Raw genomic sequence first — 20,792 nt, forward strand, 5'->3', positions numbered from 1 at the left:
ATATAACTTAGAATCTGCACGACAAGTTTAGTGAAATTATTCTAATTGTAAGTTCTTAAATGAAAAATAACTTTGCGCGATGTTCATTTGCGAAGTACACGGAGCGGATTGAGAATCGAAAATTCGAGGGTTTATATGCAGTCAGTTTGGTGATGTCACGTGGTACAAGGGAAAACGAGATTCTGCGCGCAACATCATTAGATTATATAATAACGCCGGTAATTATGTCACGCACAACATTATACCCATCACGTGTTTCCATTGTCAGTTAAGGTAAATGCACCGAATTACGTCACTGACCCGAATGACGCCACGATAATTTATTTTGTGTCCATAATAAAACACAGCTGATTACCCATACAGCACAGAACATTGCAGCAACATTGTAGCAATGTTACAATTGCAATGCAATATTGCAGAGATATTGTAGAAACATTGCGATGTTGAATATTGAAGTGTGAATATTTTTTCAATATTGAATCTATGTAGATTTTTTTACGTTAGACATTAGACATTCCTGCAATGTCTCATTAATATTGTAACAATATTTTACAATATTGCTGCAATATTCGCAATCTTGCGATTAAATATTGCTGAGATGTTGATACAATATTAGTGTGCTGTATGGGTTAAAAGTATCTAAATGTTATCAGAAAGCAATCGTCAAAGTGCAAAATTAAATGGCTCCATCGAAGTAAACGCATACAATGTGATTTTTTGTGAAAAGCGGTTCCCAAAAAGTCAAGAATCTGTCACTTTTAACTGTCTATGGCTAAATTTGTTCTTAAATTGTTATTACAACAATGTAACCTATCAAATGATAAAATGAAATAATTTTGAATTATAATACAAAATATTAGTTTTGCATGAATAATATATTTAAAAAACGATAAAATCGTAAAGAATCATATAATTATATAGTTTTTGTAAAATGTAATAGGGGTTGCCAACATGCAGGTAGGGTGCAGCGTCATTTGATATATATTAATGGCGTAAATCGGAACAACTTGTCGTAATTCAAGACATTTGCAGTCCACACTTAATTAATTCTTTTGTATATAAGAATATTTTTGTATATTTTCAATTTTTGTATATGTTTTTATTAATTTATGATATTAATTTTAGATAAAATTTATAGTCTCACTTAACATTATTTATTATTATTATTTTTTTTTAATAACTTGTCAAAAATTAGTCCTTGCTAAAAGTGACGTAATTCGGTACATTTACCTTAACCGAAATTTAAATTTTTAAATAAAAGAATAAATTATTATGTTTAATGGGACTGGCTCGATTAATTTTAAACACCATAAAACCGAATTTAAATCCCACGACCATGTCTACTATCAAATGAGAACTCGCTCGCACGCTCTGCGGTCGTTATGAAGAGTTTCGCTTATTCAATCATCGCGCATTCCTTACTGAGTATTCTCGGAATTCACCGATCATTATGATCTATTTCGATTATTTTTTATCGATAACTTATTACTGAACGCATTGAGATGCGCTGTGAAGGACAGTGCGTTTTATTGCGAAAACTGCGCCGGATGTAACATGACTGATGCAAAAACATCAAAAATGACATTTGTTGCATATTCAACTGCGATTTTTTAAAAATCCTGATATGCTAAACAATTTTCACAACCAGATTCGTAATCAACGCTAAAAAATCTACTAAAAACTACGTTTGTTATCCCTGAACATGGCATGTGTCAATAAGTGTTATTGTACGATTTGGTTCAATCAGTCAGATTCAATCGGTTGACCGGTTCATGAAATATTCTGTTCGGAATATCAAAAAACATGGTTTCGAGAAAAATGCGGTTAAAGTTAAATTTTAGATAAAATTAGTTAAATATTTCTTAGTTCTCACTGTGTTATCGACCAAAAATATGCCTCGGCAGTGGGTACTGTTTCTATATGAAGAAAAGCGGAAGTTTTTACCACAAGTATTTAAATTGGCCAAACAATCCGACTTTATGCGTTCGCGTCGCTATGTTCAGCAGGTCACATCTTCTTAAATAACTCGAATACCGCAGAATTGTTTTACAGATATAATCTACACACTTTAAAGATATAAAAAATGTAAAAAAATCAATTTGTTTACCAAAAGAAGTAGAACCTAGTCTCAGAGGAAATGAAAGGGTTGTGGAATACCATTCTATTTTTTAGCAATATCTCGATAAATATTAACGCAACACAGTTCTAAACAACGACAGTTTATTATCCAGTTCTATTAATCTAATAATATAGGTAGAAGTTTATTGGGCATATACAAGGTGGAGGAAAAGTACCGGAACAGCAAAATATCTCGAAAACTAAGCATTTTAGAAAAAAGTATTTTTACACATAACATCAAAAACGACCATTTTGCCATCCCTAGAGGAACGGGAGAAAGGGGAAGGGGCGGAAAAATCTTAAATGCAATGTGGGGTCGTGTGAAATCAATTTCACAGTGTGGGAGCATTGAAATAAATGTCAACCTTATTCGCGATTCAAACTTGAAGCAAGAACCTGGAAACGAAGAACTGAGAGTACGTGCGCTATTGATAAACGGCATTGCTAAGGTTTTGGGAATAATTCATTCTTTGATTGTGTGATACCATTGTAACCCTATAAATTTCAATCAGAAGTTATTTTTCATTAAGTACTTTCTGAGTTATGACGCTTGAAAGTTACAGTACACTGTAGCTTTCAAGCCTTATAATTCGGAAAGTACTCAACGAAAATAAACGTTCTTGTAAGGTTTTGGAAAGGTCTTGACACCAGCAATTAAATTCTCGAATCAAAAATAGGTTGTTCTATTTAAAAAAGTTAATGTGATTTCGATCTGACTTTGACGACACCATCCAAGATCAAACTGATAATATTAATAAATAGATCTTTTGAAACCGTACAACTTTTATCTGAAACACTTTTTTTTTAAATGCTTAGTTTTCGAGATATTTTACTGTTCCAGTACTTTTTCCCTACCCTGTATATAAAACGAACGTAATTTACAATTTACTGAAGAAGGGAAAAAATATAAATACAATTTCGTGTTTAGTGATAAATATTAAATGTTAAAAATTTAATGAATTACTTCCTAATACGTACCTCGAAACATCGAGGCAAAATCCACGTGTTTACGTTTATTTTCGTAATGAAGTGATACGTAAAATCGCATACTCTTTGAACAGCTTGACTGCATAAATTTGCGAATTTTCCACGTGCTTCAAAATATTTGCCGTAATAATGCGTTGCTAAATAATAATTACGGAGCACGTGTAAATAATAATAGATACAGAAAACTGTTTTTAGTTCATTTAATTTCGAAGTTCATCTCATGTGCAATGTCTGTATCCGCAGTATTCATTTAGTGTTAAATACGTGTTACATACACACGTGTTTGGACAGTGTAAGGCCGGTAATCGATTTTTATATTTAAAATCGTTTTAATTACCATCTTAAGATGTTATTAATCAATCAGAAAACAGTACTAGCATTTCAAGACATTACTTAAGATTGTTTTGAAATAAGAATCAACTATGAATACCGATCTAAGTAGCAGTTCCTGTGCACGCAGAAGTCAAGCAACGTTGGTAGCGGTTCTGGCTTGAATGGGTTACCGCGTGGGCGAAAAAACATTTTTTATTAAGACTTTCTTATGGAAATCTCAGGACTATAATACGTATAAGTACACTGCAAATCCAAGTGTGTAAAATGTTATTGTTACTTTTTATGCATTTGCTTTTTTTATGCATTAAATTAAATGCGTATAATTTTTGCATTTGTTTAAACGCTTAGACGTGTATCAATATTAAATCGTCTATGCACGTCTATGCATATAAAAAAATTACATGCACATATGTAAATGCGTAAAAAGTGATTACATTTTATATACAAAATACTTAAATTTGCAGTGTAGTCTCTACGATATTTTGTTCAACAAACAGGACGTCCTCAGGATATCCGACTCAGGATATCTCTGTGCTAATAGGGAATGCACAACAGCTGAGACTTATAAAATATTTTTAATTTTGAGCACTTCGAAACTTTTTCAAGGTGCATTTTAACATTTAACTATACTACTTTTTCATTGTTTTTACACTTGAACGTATTATCACAAGAATGTATGTACATTCGAGTGTTTTTTTTTTATTATTTATTTTTTTATTTAGCTATTATATACAAATTTTGAGTTATGTAAAATCAAACGATAACATAGGATGTTGTTAATATGGTTTTTTAAACGAAATTTTTATATATTGTAGAAATATTTCTTCAAAAAATTATTTGTTACTCTGGAATTTAGGCTTATTGTTTAATGTTAAATAGGGATAAAACGATATTTCTGATAATATTTTTAAAGTTTCCGAACGTAGGAAAATTTTAAATAGAACAAAGTTAGTCATTAAAATGGGTGCCATATTCTTCTCTTCTCCTCTTATACCGTACAAATCTCACAATAAGCATTTAACGTTTCGTCGATCATCTATTTAATAACATTTATCATATAATATCTCCAATTATAAATATTTTAAGATTTTAGATACTAGTAATTCTTTCTTTTGTTACAGGTAATGATTTTCGTAACACACATACCAAATGCTATTCCAATCGATTTCCTTAATATGTCTCCAACAATGTAAGTTTGTTTATATTTTTATCACTTTCTGTAATTAATATATAATCTTACGAAAGTAATGATTGTGGTGCAGAGAGTCGCGTCTGCTTTCTGTGCCGAAGATCTGAGTTCAAATTCTACTGATCAGAAATATACGATTTTATTCATTCAGTACCTCTCGGAAAGCAATGCAAACCATCGAGAGCATCTTACTCTAAATTAGGACCGGCGTTTAAACCATAGGTCCAATGTATCTTTGTAAATTGTAAAAAGCACATATCACAGAAATCAATTGAGGAATCGCCATGCTTTGACAAGAGTTAAGAACTAGAAAAATCTTGCGAAAAAGTCTCTAGTTCTATAAAAAAATAAATGAATTGATTTCTTGTAAAAAATATTAACTAAAAGTTTTTTTATTATATAAAGCTCCTAACTCTTCGCGCGGCCATATTGACATCGTGACATCATAAAGGAGAAACAACACGTAAAAGTTTGATCCATGGCATTTGTAAATAAAGAGAATCTGAATACAGCAAAATAATGAGATAATTTTAAAATACTTGTAAAAATCAATTCGTTTTTGCCACTTAACAATCAATAAATAGTCGTAAAAAGCACGTGAAGTGAAGCCTATTCAGACAGGAAAACACACGGACAATTGTTGAAAGGAGTGAAAAATATGCTTTTATAAAATTTAAAGATATAACTTGTGGCTTATTTTTACGAATACGAGACAAGTCATATTTTCACAATGAATCACATAACGAAATGACTTGCAAGACAAAATTTCATCGTCAACATTGTCACGTTTCACGCTTATTGGTTCTAATTTTTTCCGCGATTACATCGTTACCGTCAACATGGAGTTCTCGGCTGAGAAATTGGGAGCCTTAACGTACATTTCTTTAATGTGTCTCATAAAGAAAAAAGTCACATTGAATAATTTATCATTTCTCCACGATCTATTCTTTGGCAATTTTTTAATAAGTTTGGAAATTTTGCATAAAGCGCGTAATATATTACATCTCATAGAAAATTAATTTTTGTATCAGTCAAATGTTTGGACGCATCTGTATAAAAGACTATAATACATAAAAAAGACAATAATATGTAATATTTAGAAAATTTATTGTACGTAAAAACTATATTTGAACATAATTAAACTTTTCCCAGGTGAAGCTGCGAAAACGGTCAACTTCCGATTTCTGTGTTTGTCAAAAATTTTATTTAGGGTGAAAATGAAAGTTCTTAAAGGAATTTTTAGCGATTTCGGTGATAAAACCAGTTTTAACATGAAATAATAAAAATGTGTAAACATTTCCATTTATACAGCCAGCCTCAAATGACTTTAAACTGATTGCAATGTTGATCTTGACCTCCTCAAGGTTATTGATCTTTTTCATTATTCGTTGTTTAATAAAAAGTTACTAACAAAATAATTTTCATAAGTAAAATTTAATTTTTTTTTAAATAAAATGATAAAAATATATATTGTTTATATTAAATGATTCTTTATAGAATACATTTACAATATATAGATACAATGTATGACTTGCCACACGAAGCGAGGACAATCTTATTTCCTCCACCTCCTGTTTAGGAACGAAACGAGGTTTACAATTGTATTATTTTAAGCTGGGTACATACTTAGCGAACGAACAGCGAACGCTGACTTTCGTTGTTCTTATTCAGCAGATGTATACCTCAAAGAATAGACAGAACGTTCGATTTGTATTCGACTTGATTTTCTCCTGATGCGGTACATCAAAGAAAATTTGTGCGCGATATGAACGCTTATACATGTGTTCGCTGCTGTTCGTTCGCTAAGTATGTAAACAGCTTTACATTTCTGACTTTCCATGCGAAGTGTGAATCACCCCTAACCCCTACTTTCTCATGTTTAGGATTTAAAGTAGGATTTAAAATAAGATTTACAATTGTATTGTTTCATATGGGTTTCTGACTTTCCATGCGAAGCGAGGGCCACCCCACACGCTCTCTCCTGTGCGTAGGGGCAAAATAGAATTTACAATTGTACTGTTTCACGTGGGTTTTATTAAATGACATTATTATATTTCTATTATTAGTTCTATTTATAAAAATTAGTTTGTTAATTTTTCAACAACGTATGATGAAAAAGATGAATGATCTTGATCATTTTGAAGATTAAGATCAATATTAAAGTCAAGAAGAAGTTATTTGGTTGTGTGAAACGTTTACACATGTTAAAAAAATTTTATCATTGGGATCGTCAAAAATTGTTTTAAAAGCTTTCATTTGACCTTAAATAAAGTTTTATAACAAAGTTGTATTGCAATCGGAGATTGACTGTTTCAGAATTGTAGCCTTTAAATTTTTCCTAAGAAAAACATGAAATAAAAATAAATATTATGTGGTAATCTAATCATATCGTTTTCCCAATTTAAATGCAATTCTCAATTTAACGCAATTTTCTATGTGTGTCATTCGTGTGACCTAATTTTAACTAGCATCAGATTCTTTGTCTCAAAAATTATAAAAATGATGTTCTTTTACTTTCTCTGAGCCGCGCAACAAATGCCTTTTCATAACAGTCTTCTTTCAAAATTTTGGATATCTCAAATCTGCCGTTATTCTAAGCTGATCACATCTTTGAATATTAAACTAACTAAAATTGAACCAAAGCATCTTATAAAAGTGTGTTTGCTCTACGAAGCCTTTTTTTAAAATTTATTTACGTTAATTATTTATTGAGTAATTACAGTTTAAACATGGGCAAAAATTTACTGAGCAAAGGAAACTCTTAACTTCTTTAAGCAGTTTATATATTAGGAGTGTGAATTAATTTTGAAGGATTATTTCAGTTATAAAAAGACATTTATTCAAAGAAAATAATACAAGTTATATTAATCAACGTTTATTACTTACACAATACAAGTTACATTAATCAAAACATTTTTCCCTGTTTTGTACATCTTTTTTCCATCCTTTTGACAATAGATAGATAGCGATAGAACGATTCCTATTTTAAACTAATCCATTCATCAATGAATTTTTGTACGTCTTTGAAATTGGAGAAGTGTATATCTTCATATGTGTTACATTGATCGGAAAAGGTGGGTCCGGATCTGGAGAATATGTGGGATGTGGAAGGACTTTCCATTCGAGCTTCAACAATGTTTGTTTCACGACTAAAGTAATATGTACTGAGTCAATTCATGTGGTAGCCATTTTTCTTCCTATAGAATCTTTCCCATGGCGTGTAAATGTTGATTCGATCAACATTCAAGGCTTTGGCTAGTTCTGAAATGGATTGAGCTAAGTTTTCGTCAATAATTTTTGCAATTCTGCATCTTCAAACTTTTTTGGTTAACATTTTTTGTCACTGATACCAAAATCACCTCTTCTAAACCGTTTAAACCAGTATTCACAAGTTTTAATTGATGGAGAAAACTACGTAAGTTTTAACAAGCTTTCGGTAACTATCTGTGGCTGTTTTCTTCTTATTAAAGAAGTAGAGTAACAAATGCCGAAGATGCTTTTTCGGAAATTCCAATTCAATGCTCCTAAAAGGACGGTTATTTACACATCTGTTGCTTGAAATATACTAAATATCAAGTTAAACCTTTGAAGTACTATTGTACTTCCGATTTTGAACTCTACAACTAGAATCATTTTTTTAAAGCCCTCAAAACTGATTTATCCTCCTAAACAGACACACACGCGCACGCACACGCACGCACACGCACGCACGCACACGCACACACACACACACACACACACACACACACACACACACACACACACACACACACACACACACACACACCGCTTATTACGTGCAATTTTATGATTTACACATATTATATTATATGTATAACATACAATACAGCGAGTTCGTAAATAAGTGATGAATTTGTGCGATACAGATTTATTAGCTGTAAACATCTTAATTACAAGCTTTTTATTAGCTTGTATTCATCTTTAATCCGTGATCCGTTTACTTTCTCAGCGTCGTTCCATCAATGCATATGCATACATTGCCTATTATGTACATTTGTTCTCAGACTTCATCCATTCTATCCTCACCGTTTAAATTCTAATCTCGAAAATGCAATTGCAATGCGATTTCCGTTCTCGATGCGTAGCATGATACGGCATTTACGAGACCGCGAGCACTCTCGAATCGTGTTCGCGCTATTGTGATGGAAATAAATTGCGTTCGGAACAGAGTTAACCCCAATAGCCAGAACGCATGCCAATACATACATCTATCGATTCGTAAAATCTCAGCCCCATATGTCTGCTACGACGGGTCCACTGCGCGTGTGGCGCTGATCGGCGCGAATAAAATACGCGTCGCGCACGTGAAACGAGGCCGAAGTTGAGAATTCTCTCAGCCATTTAGTTCCGCAAGTTACTTGCGCGCCTGAGCTTTTTCTGCGGTATGAATCGTACACACGTCTATAATACATATAAACCGTTTAGACCGCTAGTGAAATATGGGTGACGCTGTGGGCGTACCATATGTTACATAAATTGTATACTAGATATAAACTATAGTTTCTCTCCCTGGTCAATTTCGTACCGAATTTTCCTCGATGCCATTTCAGTCGCATATCGTTATTTTACACCATTTTAATTGTTTTTAGATTAATTCTCTTTAACCCTTTTGAATTTGACTTTTTTTGAAAATGGTACGTATATAGCTAATCTTAAACGTTATTCTTTTTTACATAAATGATTATAATTCGACTTATTTCCGGACCTACGTTTATATAACTTTTTTTCCTTCTTTTTAAACCCCGAAGTACTGTTGGCGATTTTCCGAATACTCTATATACGTAATTATTTAAACGCTATTGATTACATTTTATATTTTATATGTTACGATAACAAACATGTTGGGATTGTATCATTCTTTCACGAGTAAGCCATAATATTACGTAATCTGTATCTTACTTTTGATGCAAATATTTTCATTTTACAGTTAAAATTCTGTCGTGAACGTGACGTGTCGTGTCGTTTAAAATAAACTTAAATAACAAGATATTCATAGCAATGAATACTCGTCATAAATGTACATTAATTCACGACTGCGCTTGTAAACATTAATAAATATTTACCGTCAACATGTCTGTGACAAATGATATGATCGCACTAAGTGTTTATAAAAACAGGTTTACTTGAAACAACATACGGACGTAATAAATGTATTTACTATGTGCATTGTCGTGGTATCTGCGAGTGAAAAAGGTCGTAATTGTGCTTGAATATGCATTTGCAGGATATACATCTGCGCGAACTCTTGCGAACACTTCGCAATTACAAGTAATTCGTGTTACGGAATTAGCATTAAGCTGAATTTTATAACATTTTTCTATCGTTTTTTTCGTTTCTTTTAACATAAACTCGAACGAAAATACAATACCGCTATTTATACACGCAACTTTATGATTTACGCATTTACGCTGTATAACATACAAGCGAGCTTATAAATGACGATAAATTGGTGCGATGCAGATTTATTAATTATAAATATCTACTCAATTACAAGCTTTATTGGCTTGCATTCGTCTATATTCTGTAATCCGTTTTTCTTTCTCAGCACTGCCCTCTCATTATGCATGCATTGCAACCTACGCTGTGCACGTATTTATTTTTAAATGATATTTCTTGTTTATCTGTAATTGTAGCACGTGATACATACAATTGTTGCGTGTAATTAAAATTCATCTCACGTTTCCAAGCAAGGAGCAATTCTAAGATTAGTAATCCAAGCGCATCACAAGGCGTCCCTCGTAAAGGCAAAGCGCAGAATACTATTTAATTATTTCCATCAAATAATCGTTATTATTCCACTTATATTCCGTTTACAAACTTGGGTTATTCGATTTAATTACAAGTTAATACACAAATTTTATCGTTGAAATAACTAAACCATTGCATGAAATTATGATCGCAATGCAGAATTTACTATTTATTACTCAAATTATGTGCTCAATAAATACTTGCAGTATTTGCATATCTCGTTTGTTTTAAATAACTCTCCTCAAAAATAAAAAAATATTTCGAAATATTTCACTCGGAATTTATACGATATACGTTAACACAAAATTTGAAAATCATTGATGAAAGGAATTACTTGAATAACAGAAATTCATAATCATGATAAATATTCACACATTAATGAGTTATATTAATAAATTATAAAATTTAACTAAGAGCAAAGCTTGTTTTTTTGTACGTATCTTTATTAACATGTGCGATTGCTTGTAATCTTCTTTTGATATTGTTACAAATAAATTTTTATCTATTTTTGAGATTTGTCGGCATTTTCTTAGTTATCGTATTTATCACAAATTATATTCTCTTATTACAATTTCATTTTACTCTACGAGCACTTCTACGCTGCAGAACAATTCCGAATAATAAACGACTAATTGGAGAAACAGCACGTACGCATATACATGTGTACATCGTGTCTTTTAAAAGCTGCCCGCGCGTCACATTATATACCTTTTTCACCTCGTTCCACTTACAAGGGTACAATGCCCACGCAATGGGAATATTTAATGACCTCCCACGGGATTAAACTTCGGAAACGGAAATAATGCGATCCCCGCGGCGGCACAGAGCACTTACCAACAAAGCCAGCTTATTCTTCGTAGAAATCTAATTTTCCATATTGGCTTCGCCTGAAAATATAATGTATCGCAAACATAAACGCCTTCAATGTGCTATCTCGACAGCGTAATGCAGTTTCCATTTGGAATGAAAATCTCCAAAGTGCGATAATTCCCTAACAAGACAATTCCCTTTCATTATCTTATTGCCTCAGTCGAAATTTTGATTTTATTTTGTATGTACAAATTTCATCAAATTTGAATAATTAACGTAAGTTTTTGAAATATGATAAACAACTTTATCTTCTGAATGAGTACTTATTTTCATTTTCTCAATGTTGGGAATCAAAGGAAAACCTTGTTAAAATCTCTAAGAAGATTTTAAAATGCTATATGCATTTTCATACGAAGAAAATTTTCTCTTATATAATACTCTTAAAATCATAAATCATGACAGTCGTGGAACTGTATGGAACTTCAAAGAATTTTACTAAAATCATAGTAAAATTTATCCTATACTTACTGTCCCACAACTAATATAATTTTGAGAGTAAAAGATAAGAAAAATTTTCTTTGTGTAAAAAATAAATATTTAATTCAAATATTAAAAATATTGCAATATTAAATGTAATAATGTAATACATACATTGTAACAATATTGCTATAATGTAGCAATGGTATTGCAATATTATTGAAAAGTTATTGAAGTGATGAAATTGATAGAAATTATATTTAGTTTACATATTACGGTATTTAATATTAATAAAATTATGCTTATCTAATGCATTTTTGCTTGAGAAGAAAGAATTTAGCAGAAAAAGTGTTGCTTTACCCCAGGAAAAGTAATAATATTAACCTGTGATGCGATTTAAGAGACCGGCTGCCTAAATCGCATTATTTAAAAGCTTCTTAAAAATCGCCATTTAAAAATTTATGACAATACATAAAATTTCGAAAAAAGTCAATATGAAAGAAGAAATGTTGTACTTTATTATGACGTAAGAAAATTTAAAATATTCCTCATAATCTCTTAGTTATAAGCCCTTATGTCAAAAGTGGTGCAATTTTAGCAACCTATATTATATTAAAATATTTTCAATTCTACAATTTTATGCTTACTTGTATACTCTCTGAAGCCCAATAAAGGTATTCTATTTTAAAATTGGCATATTTATCCAATTTAAAACCCGTTTTACGCATTTCCGATTGGTTGTTTTGTTAATTTAATAATTGTTTATTTGTTTATCATTATATTATAATATAAATATTTATTAAATTTGTAAAAAAATGGCTGTGGAAGAAAAAAGCGCGCGTGGTTATGTCCTGGTATTAATAAAAAAATAAAAGGATAGCCAAAACGGTGAAAACTTAGTTCCCACGAGTACCATATTTTTTTTTAACTTTTGTGCACTTTTACGTTGAGAATAATGCAAACAAATAATCCTGCAGTTTTATCGTATTTATGGATATTTATATTGTAGTTTTTAATTTTAACTTCGCTCATGTCTAGAAATTATTGTATATTACAAAAAAGTATAGCAAACGCATAGAGTCGTACTCTATTGTGGTAACCTAAGGTTAAGATAATAATAATATGTGATATATAACGTGTTTATATATAAATAAATATATAGAGTGTCTCACACCCACCGAACAATATTTTAATAGCGTATTCTGAAGATAGAATAGAATAAAAAATCCTACAAAAATGTCAAGACAATAATTTTTGAATTATAACTGATCAAAGATTGTTAGTAATGTCGTGTAGAATTCGCGCTCAGATTTATAGTTATACAACACGCACATTGGTTTATCAAAAACGCAAAAATTGTTGTTTCTCAATGTGAAACTATTAAAATTAATAACAGTAAAAACAGTATTAAAATTAATAGCAATGTTATTATATCAGTATTATTAATGTTCTTAGCACCGATAAAATACTATTAAAGACCGCTTTACGGGAGTGACTGTTAAACTTTAAATTATTAAGAGTAAGAAACTGATAATGTATTACTAATTTTATGATTTATGATTATCCTGATGTTTCGTAGATATGTTTATATATTTAGAACTTACTAATACTCAATTTTGATTAAAAACTACAATTATAATGCTATTATCCAAGTTTGATTATAAGATGAAATGATAATTAAACAAAAGAATTGTAATTTTGCAACAATATACAGGGCGAATCACAATAGTTGTCCCAACGTTTTACCGTAAGAGATAACTTACCGACTGCAACTGTAAGGCTGAAGTCTCAAGGATTGATATTTTTCACGTAACGCGTATAGTATCTCTTATAGTAAAACGTAAAAACGTTGGAACAACCATTATTCACCTTGTACATAATGTTGCATACATATTTATAAAGCATTCGTATAATAAAAATCCAAGAATTCAATAATGTATTATTTAAATGTTTGTGTTAACCATCGCAAATTTCTATGTATAATCGATATTATCATCGCTCTTCATTACCGTTGAGCCCGCTGGCCCCACTTAGCAGTCACGAAAATTTATCCGTGACCGACCGTCTGCAATATCTCGTCGGTGTTCTTAGGAATCAGCTACGTAATAAAAATCAATATTAACTGTGAAGTCAATAGAGGAGAAGACGAGAGTAATATGGTACCCAATTTTATTTTATTAAATATTTTTCATTAATTTATTATCAGTATTTTATATTGAAACTTGAACGATTATATTCATCAGAGTGTTGTTTAGTGTAATAGATTTTAGGCTCAAAGTAATAAAATATTTATTTCTTAGGACATGATTTATAAAAATGTGACACACACTATAATTGGTGAATAAGAAAAAGTGGTGGTAATATGGCTAGTCCAAAAATAATTAAAAAAAAAAATCAGTTAAAATTAGTTTAGTTTAAAAAGATGTATTTTGTATGAAAAAATATTTTTTAAATTTTTTATTGTTCCTGAAGATGGAAGAAATTTCCTGATTTAACATTTTCCTGTGTTCAATGACTTTAGAAGATATCATTAAAAATATCTTTCTCCCTGTTTAACATTAAACAACTAACATAAAATGATATCTTTATTATTTCTGATCATCGCACTTTAAAGCAATCGATTTATCGAAGAAATATTTTGATATAAAAATTTTGTTTAAAAAATTATATTAATAAAATTCCTTGTTATTGTTTGACTTTGTATAAACTTGACTCGAAATGTGTACACCCAAATTAAAAGTTAAATAACAAGAAAACACTCAAATAGGCATACATTTGTGTTATAATACACTCAAGTTTAAAAACAATGAGCAAGTACGTGTAATTAAGTGCCAAAATATACCTTGAAAAAGTTTAAAAGTGCTCTAAAGTAAAAATGCCTTATAACAATTGTTAGGTATTGTCATATTAACGCCACTAGAAAACGACGAATTACTAATTAAATGATTTCATAAACAATTGTTAGAATTTGTCACCAATAATAGAAATAATGGGGGTAGGGCATAATACCCATACTCGTAGCCATAATACCCTCTTCTGCTCTAATAAATGATGAACCAATATGCGTGCTGTATAACTGCAGGCCTGAACGCCCAAATTCTACGCCACCACTAATCTTTGATCAGTTCTAATTCAAAAACTATTGTAGACTCGTCATTTTTGTATAAAGATTTTTTACTCTACTTTATCTCCAGAATACGCTATTAAAATATTATTTGGTAGTTGGAAGACACCCTAATACATATTTGCATATAAAAATACATTACACATTACATATTACTACTATCTTAACTCTATATTGATAGTATTTTTTTAAAGATAAGTATATTCCGAGTTGTGAGACTTCAAAGTTACACTGTTATAAATACATCAAAATCTATTAGAAACAACTTCGTTTATTTTGAAGCCAAAATGCAATGATGTTGACCAGTGTAATAAGATTATTTTCTTTAAATTTTGTCCGTTATATTAAATTATCAATTTTTAAATTTTGACGCGAGAATCAAACTCAACAATCTCAAAACTTTTAGACAACTTTTAGACAACAAGATTTTCCATAAGTTACTTTATTAACAAGCTCCCATCTTCAAGAAATGCATTGTTTAGAAAAGCTTGCAAAAATCTCTCGATAATTAAGGCATAATATTTAGTAAAATCATGAAATTTTATTAATGTCAGTTGCAAAGCTGCTATTTAAAAATATTGTTATAAATTCAACATAAAAAGATTTTGCATAAGATTATTTTATGTATGTCCCTTTAAAAGATGTTTTTTTTGGGAAATGAAAATACATATACGTATTTACTACGTTTTCAATATGGAAGTATATAACAAAAATGTAAACTTTGCGAGCTCTGAAACTACTTGTAATTAAATTTCAAAGAAAAGTTGCAAGAGGGAAAAGTTTACTCGGCTGCAACAAAATCGCAACTTGCGTTAAATGTACTTCCTTTATGTCGTTTTTTTATGCATCCTACATTACAATTAAGGAATCTAAATAAAAAATGCTATTGGTATCCACAGCTGATTTTGTAATAAAATATAAGATCACAAATAATTTCTAGAATTATAGAATCTTTTACTTCTTCTGGAACATTATGGTAATCCCGAGGGGGAATTTACAACCCAAAATTTTGTACACCAATGCCGATTTTTGGCATTGCTGTAAAACACTGCCGACATTTTTGTACACTGCCGACAATGCTTATTGTTAGTCAATGCCTACAATGCCGTCAATTCTATATTAAAATCAAGGCAATGCCATGCAATTATGAACACTACCGCGTGCCCATTATCATACACCAATGCCTGCACAAGAATTCTAAAGCTTTCCCGAAGTATTCTACACAATTATACAAAAAACTTCCAAAAATTTTATTTACGAACTGTATCTATACATTTTAATGTAATTGCACATTATTATGTGCTGTCTTATGCATATAACTTCAAACAATGGAACACTAAAAATAATAATAAAAATAATCAAAATAATGACCTTGATATTGTATTTGTTTGTAATCAAAATAAATTTTAAACATTCTTCTTTAAAAATTCTATACATTTTACTGTAATTGCACATTATTATGTGATGTCTTATGCATAGGTATACCTAACTTCAAACAATAGAATACTAAAAATAACAATGTCTGTTAAGTTAGCACCCCCACCACAAAAAATCGAAACGCCACTTATGCCAAAATTAAGTGCTTTTTATGTGCTAATTATGTACCCTATTTGAAATTTTTGTGCTCGAGCGGTTTAGCAGGAAAATGAGATTGAAGGTGGGGGTGCCAGCTTAACGTTAAGCCAGCACCAACTCATATAAATAATTAATAAAATAAAAAAATAAATACACTAGAATTAAGTGCTTTTTATGTGCTTTCCAACGATATATAAATAAATGTTCATACTCAATCTCTTCGACCAGAAAATCGTCCCGAAAGTACGAATACACATTAACGGTACAAGAGTAAAGTACCAGAAAGAAAGCAATTCTGAAACTGATTATAGGCTTAAAATATTCTCCTATTTATGTGCTTTCGAAATATGCAAGACCAGATTTTTGTGCTCAACCACGTGATCGAAAAACCGACCCTGAAGTGAGCACCCCACCGTTCAGGTACAAGAGTAAACTACCAGAAAGAAAGCAATTATGAAATTGATTATAGGCTTAAAATATTCTTTTATTTATGTACTTTCGGAATATGCAAGAAAAAATTTTTGTGCTCAACCTCATGATCGAAAAACCGACTCTGAAGTGAGCTCACCACTCCCCAACCACTGACGACAATGCCGTCAATATTATAGGTCACTGCTTACTTTTTTCGGCAGTCCACTGCCGAAATTTTGTACACCAATGCCGGCTGTGAATTTCCCCTCGGGTAATCCTTAATCGGTAATCCAAATATATGCCGTATTGTAAAACGGTCCTTATCTCAAACGATCAGAGGACACATAAACTCGTAGAAACAAAAGGATTTCGCGACTTTGAGATCAGCAAAGCCGAAATAATCGAAACCCATATTTTGAATTCGTAAAACGTTTAATGCAATCGTTAATTAGTCGAGATGTCAAACTCAATGTGAAGTGGCCATATATGCTAGCAGTGACGAAACGCGGCGCGTAACAATGGCTCACTTTGACGGAAACGATAATCGATTACGGTTACCGTATCATGCCGTGTTACTGACGATGCGCAGTTCTACCGTAATCCCTCGAAAACATCCGCATAACTAAATATTGTACCAAGCCGAAACAAACGTCTGGTAATCTCTTAGTAATCCGCTTATTGTTACGCCGAAACGCTATTGCCAATGTGCTCTTGTCCTTTGAGTCTGCGAAACGCAATCGGTTTCGCAATTCTGCTCTGAGTATCCTTTCTTTCGGCATCTATTGTAGTATCAATGCGCCAATATCACTCGTCTGAGATATTTATGACACCAACAATGCCAAGAGACTCGATGATGGAAAGATGATGGATGCGCACTGCCACGACGATTCAGATATGTAGCCATTGTAAAATACTACATCACGCTTCAAAAAGCATATCGATAGGCAAAAGAAAAGTTTGTAACAATGAAGAATGTCGAACAATGCTATTTCCTTCTTTTGTCAGTACTATCTTTTGAAAAGAGTGTGTAATATTCCCAAAAATAAGGAATTTTTTTAGCAATCCTAGATAACGCACAATATAAAAGGAGAGAATCAAAAGATACGAACATATTATGTTCCATTCTCATGTTCGATTTGTTTGAATTAAACAACTAGAGTATCCTGTTTAAATAATTTATTTTTATTAATACGTTCTTGAATTTACTTATGTACTCGTATTAGTTAATTACCATTAATCACCATTAATTACCATTAATCGTTTGGTGACTGAAAAATATTCGAAAAAAAGAAGTACACGTACTACGTGCAATCACAATAATCAATAAAAGTTTTCCTTCTTTTATAAATTGTTTAATGTACCCACATTTTCACGAATTTACTCACGCATTGATGGATGAAATGATGCATTCACGAACATATACTTCATGATAATAATCAGATGAGTTATATTGTTACTTCACTATAACAATATAATTCATATGTTTGTTGTCATCAAGCAGTTTTTTTTATCGAGTAACGTGTGCAGTGTATGTAACGCATTTTTTTTTCAAATGTTTTTATGTCGTCGAATAATTAATCGACAGTGATTAATAATGATAAAAAAGAATTGGGTTACGCCACGTCAACGAGTTCATTCTTTCATTACTATCGACGTCCTTGGAAAATAGGAATGTGCAGTCGAATCGAGAGAAATACGAATCATCAAATCAAGTATCGACAGGTTGATATACGTAGGTAGAAGTCATCGAGACACTAAGAGGAAAACGGTGACAATAGTAACGCGGCCGCCCTCAGAATAATAGATCTTATCCTCACCATCCTCCCTTGTCTTTGGCTGAAACAAATAAAACAGTAACCAATGTTGCCCTACATCGGAATTCTGTAACTCTTAACGACAGTATCGATATTACATTGCGCAGATATTATATACAGTAAAAAAGCTATGTAATGATATTAACACTATTGGAAAAAGTTACAGAATTTTGCTTCTGAGGCCGATTCCCAAGCGGCCCGTTCAGCCATTTGGGCTGCTTCCCAAGTTTAATGGTGTTTAACATTCAGTGCGATAGCAGGAACGTAATCGCAACAAAACTTTTATTACGACAGAGGTGCGCGTCATTTCGCGATTCTTCTTCTTCATTTCTCTCTTTCTCTCTCTCTCTCTCTCTCTCTCTCTCTCTCTCTCTCTGCCCCTTCCTTTCTCGCTTCTTTGACGATGGTCATTAAAACTAAAATGAAAGAAAGGAATATGGGTAAAAGAAAATGGAGAAAGCGTGGAACTTTCTAATTACGCAACTTTGAGGCATTTAGGAAAGAGGTATAAACTCTGATTCAAATAGCTAAAAATGGATTTTACAAATCAACCTTTGATAACTTTAAAGAACCTAGTTTGGAGGAACCTGAGACACTTTGGTGTTACTCCCAAACTTCATGATTTTTTTTTTTGTTACAAATTTACACTATCAGCACAGACTCTCGATATTCAGGTGACTTGATTTGCTTAAGACCAAAATCTTTTTGAGAGACAAATAAACAAACCTGTCTGTGACAAGTTTGTAAATTTGATCGCCTAAACGAGCATTGAAAAGTGTCACTTGATGAGATATACAAACTATCCTATCAAGATAAACACTTGTAGACGCATAAGATCATAAATTTGGGCAATTGACATGTTACCATCTGGAAGAGAGGACTTGTTTATAAAATTAAGTAGCCGCCAAAACCAAATATGGAAGTCATAACCTAAATAGTTTACTTCCATTCTTAATAATGCTAATATTGCACGTTTAATCCTAAGACGAGAGAGGTACGATACTCCTTGAATACTTTTCATCAACGATTAGTTAAGTCCAATTAGAGACGTTTTGATAGGTATTGCTTGAGTTTGAAAAGAGATTATATTCGTTAGATCCTCCCACATTTTCCAATATAAAAAAAGCTGACACAGAGGACGAAAACAGTCAGAAGCTAACAATTAAACGTCTGAAGTCAGAATTCACGCTCACTCCGCGTCAGAGTCTTAGTTTTTCGCGAGCCTCGTAGTTTCTCTCCGCGAGTTCGTGCACAAGACCAGCATTCCGACAACTGTGGGTTAAAACCAATCAACCGTGCACAGAGGCCAACCTAAGCATTAAGACCTATAATTAACCCAGAACTTGCTAGGCTCACCAGCACCCAACCGAAAAAGCTTCTGTATCAGCAAGTACTGAATGACTATCCTTATCCATACCTTTTTTTCTTTTTTCTCTTTTTGAAAGATTGTCTCTCTCTCTCTCTCTCTCTCTCTCTACTTTTTTCAATAAACTTTTTTAATTATTGTAATCACTGTGCGTTGTAACCGTTCATCTTATTCCTTCAAGTTATTCTCGCTATTTGGATTTAGCTCCGGCTAGACTCGTAGCGTCCTATTCCCGCTATTTGGGTTTAGCTCCGGCTAGTTGTAAAGAGTGGAAAAAGTTGTGTTTTTTTGCACAGCAAATTTAACCATCGGTACAATTATATACGGGAATATAGAGAGAGTCTCTGTTGTGAACAGGCAGTTTAACTCCCAGTGAAAACTGAAAGTGAAGGTTTGGAATAATTAGCGTTAAAATAGAGCCAAGGCAGAGATACAAGTGAATCATTGTAATTTAATAATGAGCGCCACCTGAGTGAATGGACAGGTGGCAAAATTACGGAGTCGATAATATAATGCTTATTATTACTAAATGATAATGAGTATAGGATAGAGTTAAAACCCAAGGACATGTTATATGTCGACAGGAAAAACATTAAATTAAACGAAAGAAGTTAAATGTGTGCCATGTGATAAGCTATTGCTCCCAGAGCTGTATCAAGCTTTATAAAGTATATAATCAAGAAAATAAATTTGTTAGGGAAACGGAAGTATTTTTAATAAAATCAAGTACGAATGAAAGCAATGGAGTAAGCGAGAGCAGTAGAGAACGAAAGACATTAGATTCTAAAGATCGAATATCGGAAAGTACTATGGATAATA

General features: G+C 31.8%; 2 protein-coding genes and 1 long non-coding RNA gene across 6 annotated transcripts in view; 2 read left to right on the forward strand and 1 right to left on the reverse strand.

The window, feature by feature from the left end:
- LOC120356747 (TBC1 domain family member whacked-like) overlaps positions 1–20,792 on the forward strand; it is a 512,462-nt gene that overhangs the window by 67,766 nt on the left and 423,904 nt on the right. The gene's annotated exons all lie outside the window — the stretch shown is intronic.
- Positions 1–20,792, reverse strand: part of LOC105196579 — a 183,825-nt gene that overhangs the window by 28,639 nt on the left and 134,394 nt on the right. The window lies entirely within an intron of this gene.
- LOC105196591 (transmembrane protein 132E) overlaps positions 4,432–20,792 on the forward strand; it is a 133,334-nt gene continuing 116,973 nt past the window's right edge. The window contains exon 1 of one of the 2 annotated variants that reach the window (XM_039453409.1): positions 4,432–4,627. In XM_039453409.1, coding sequence (XP_039309343.1) covers positions 4,588–4,627 — 40 coding nt within the window. In that variant the 5' untranslated portion in view covers positions 4,432–4,587. The remainder of the gene's footprint in view (positions 4,628–20,792) is intronic. The other variant, XM_039453410.1, reaches the window with a different exon arrangement.

The sequence above is a fragment of the Solenopsis invicta genome, chromosome 9, assembly GCF_016802725.1.
Source record: "Solenopsis invicta isolate M01_SB chromosome 9, UNIL_Sinv_3.0, whole genome shotgun sequence".
In the NCBI taxonomy this organism is placed as follows: Eukaryota; Metazoa; Arthropoda; class Insecta; order Hymenoptera; family Formicidae; genus Solenopsis; species Solenopsis invicta.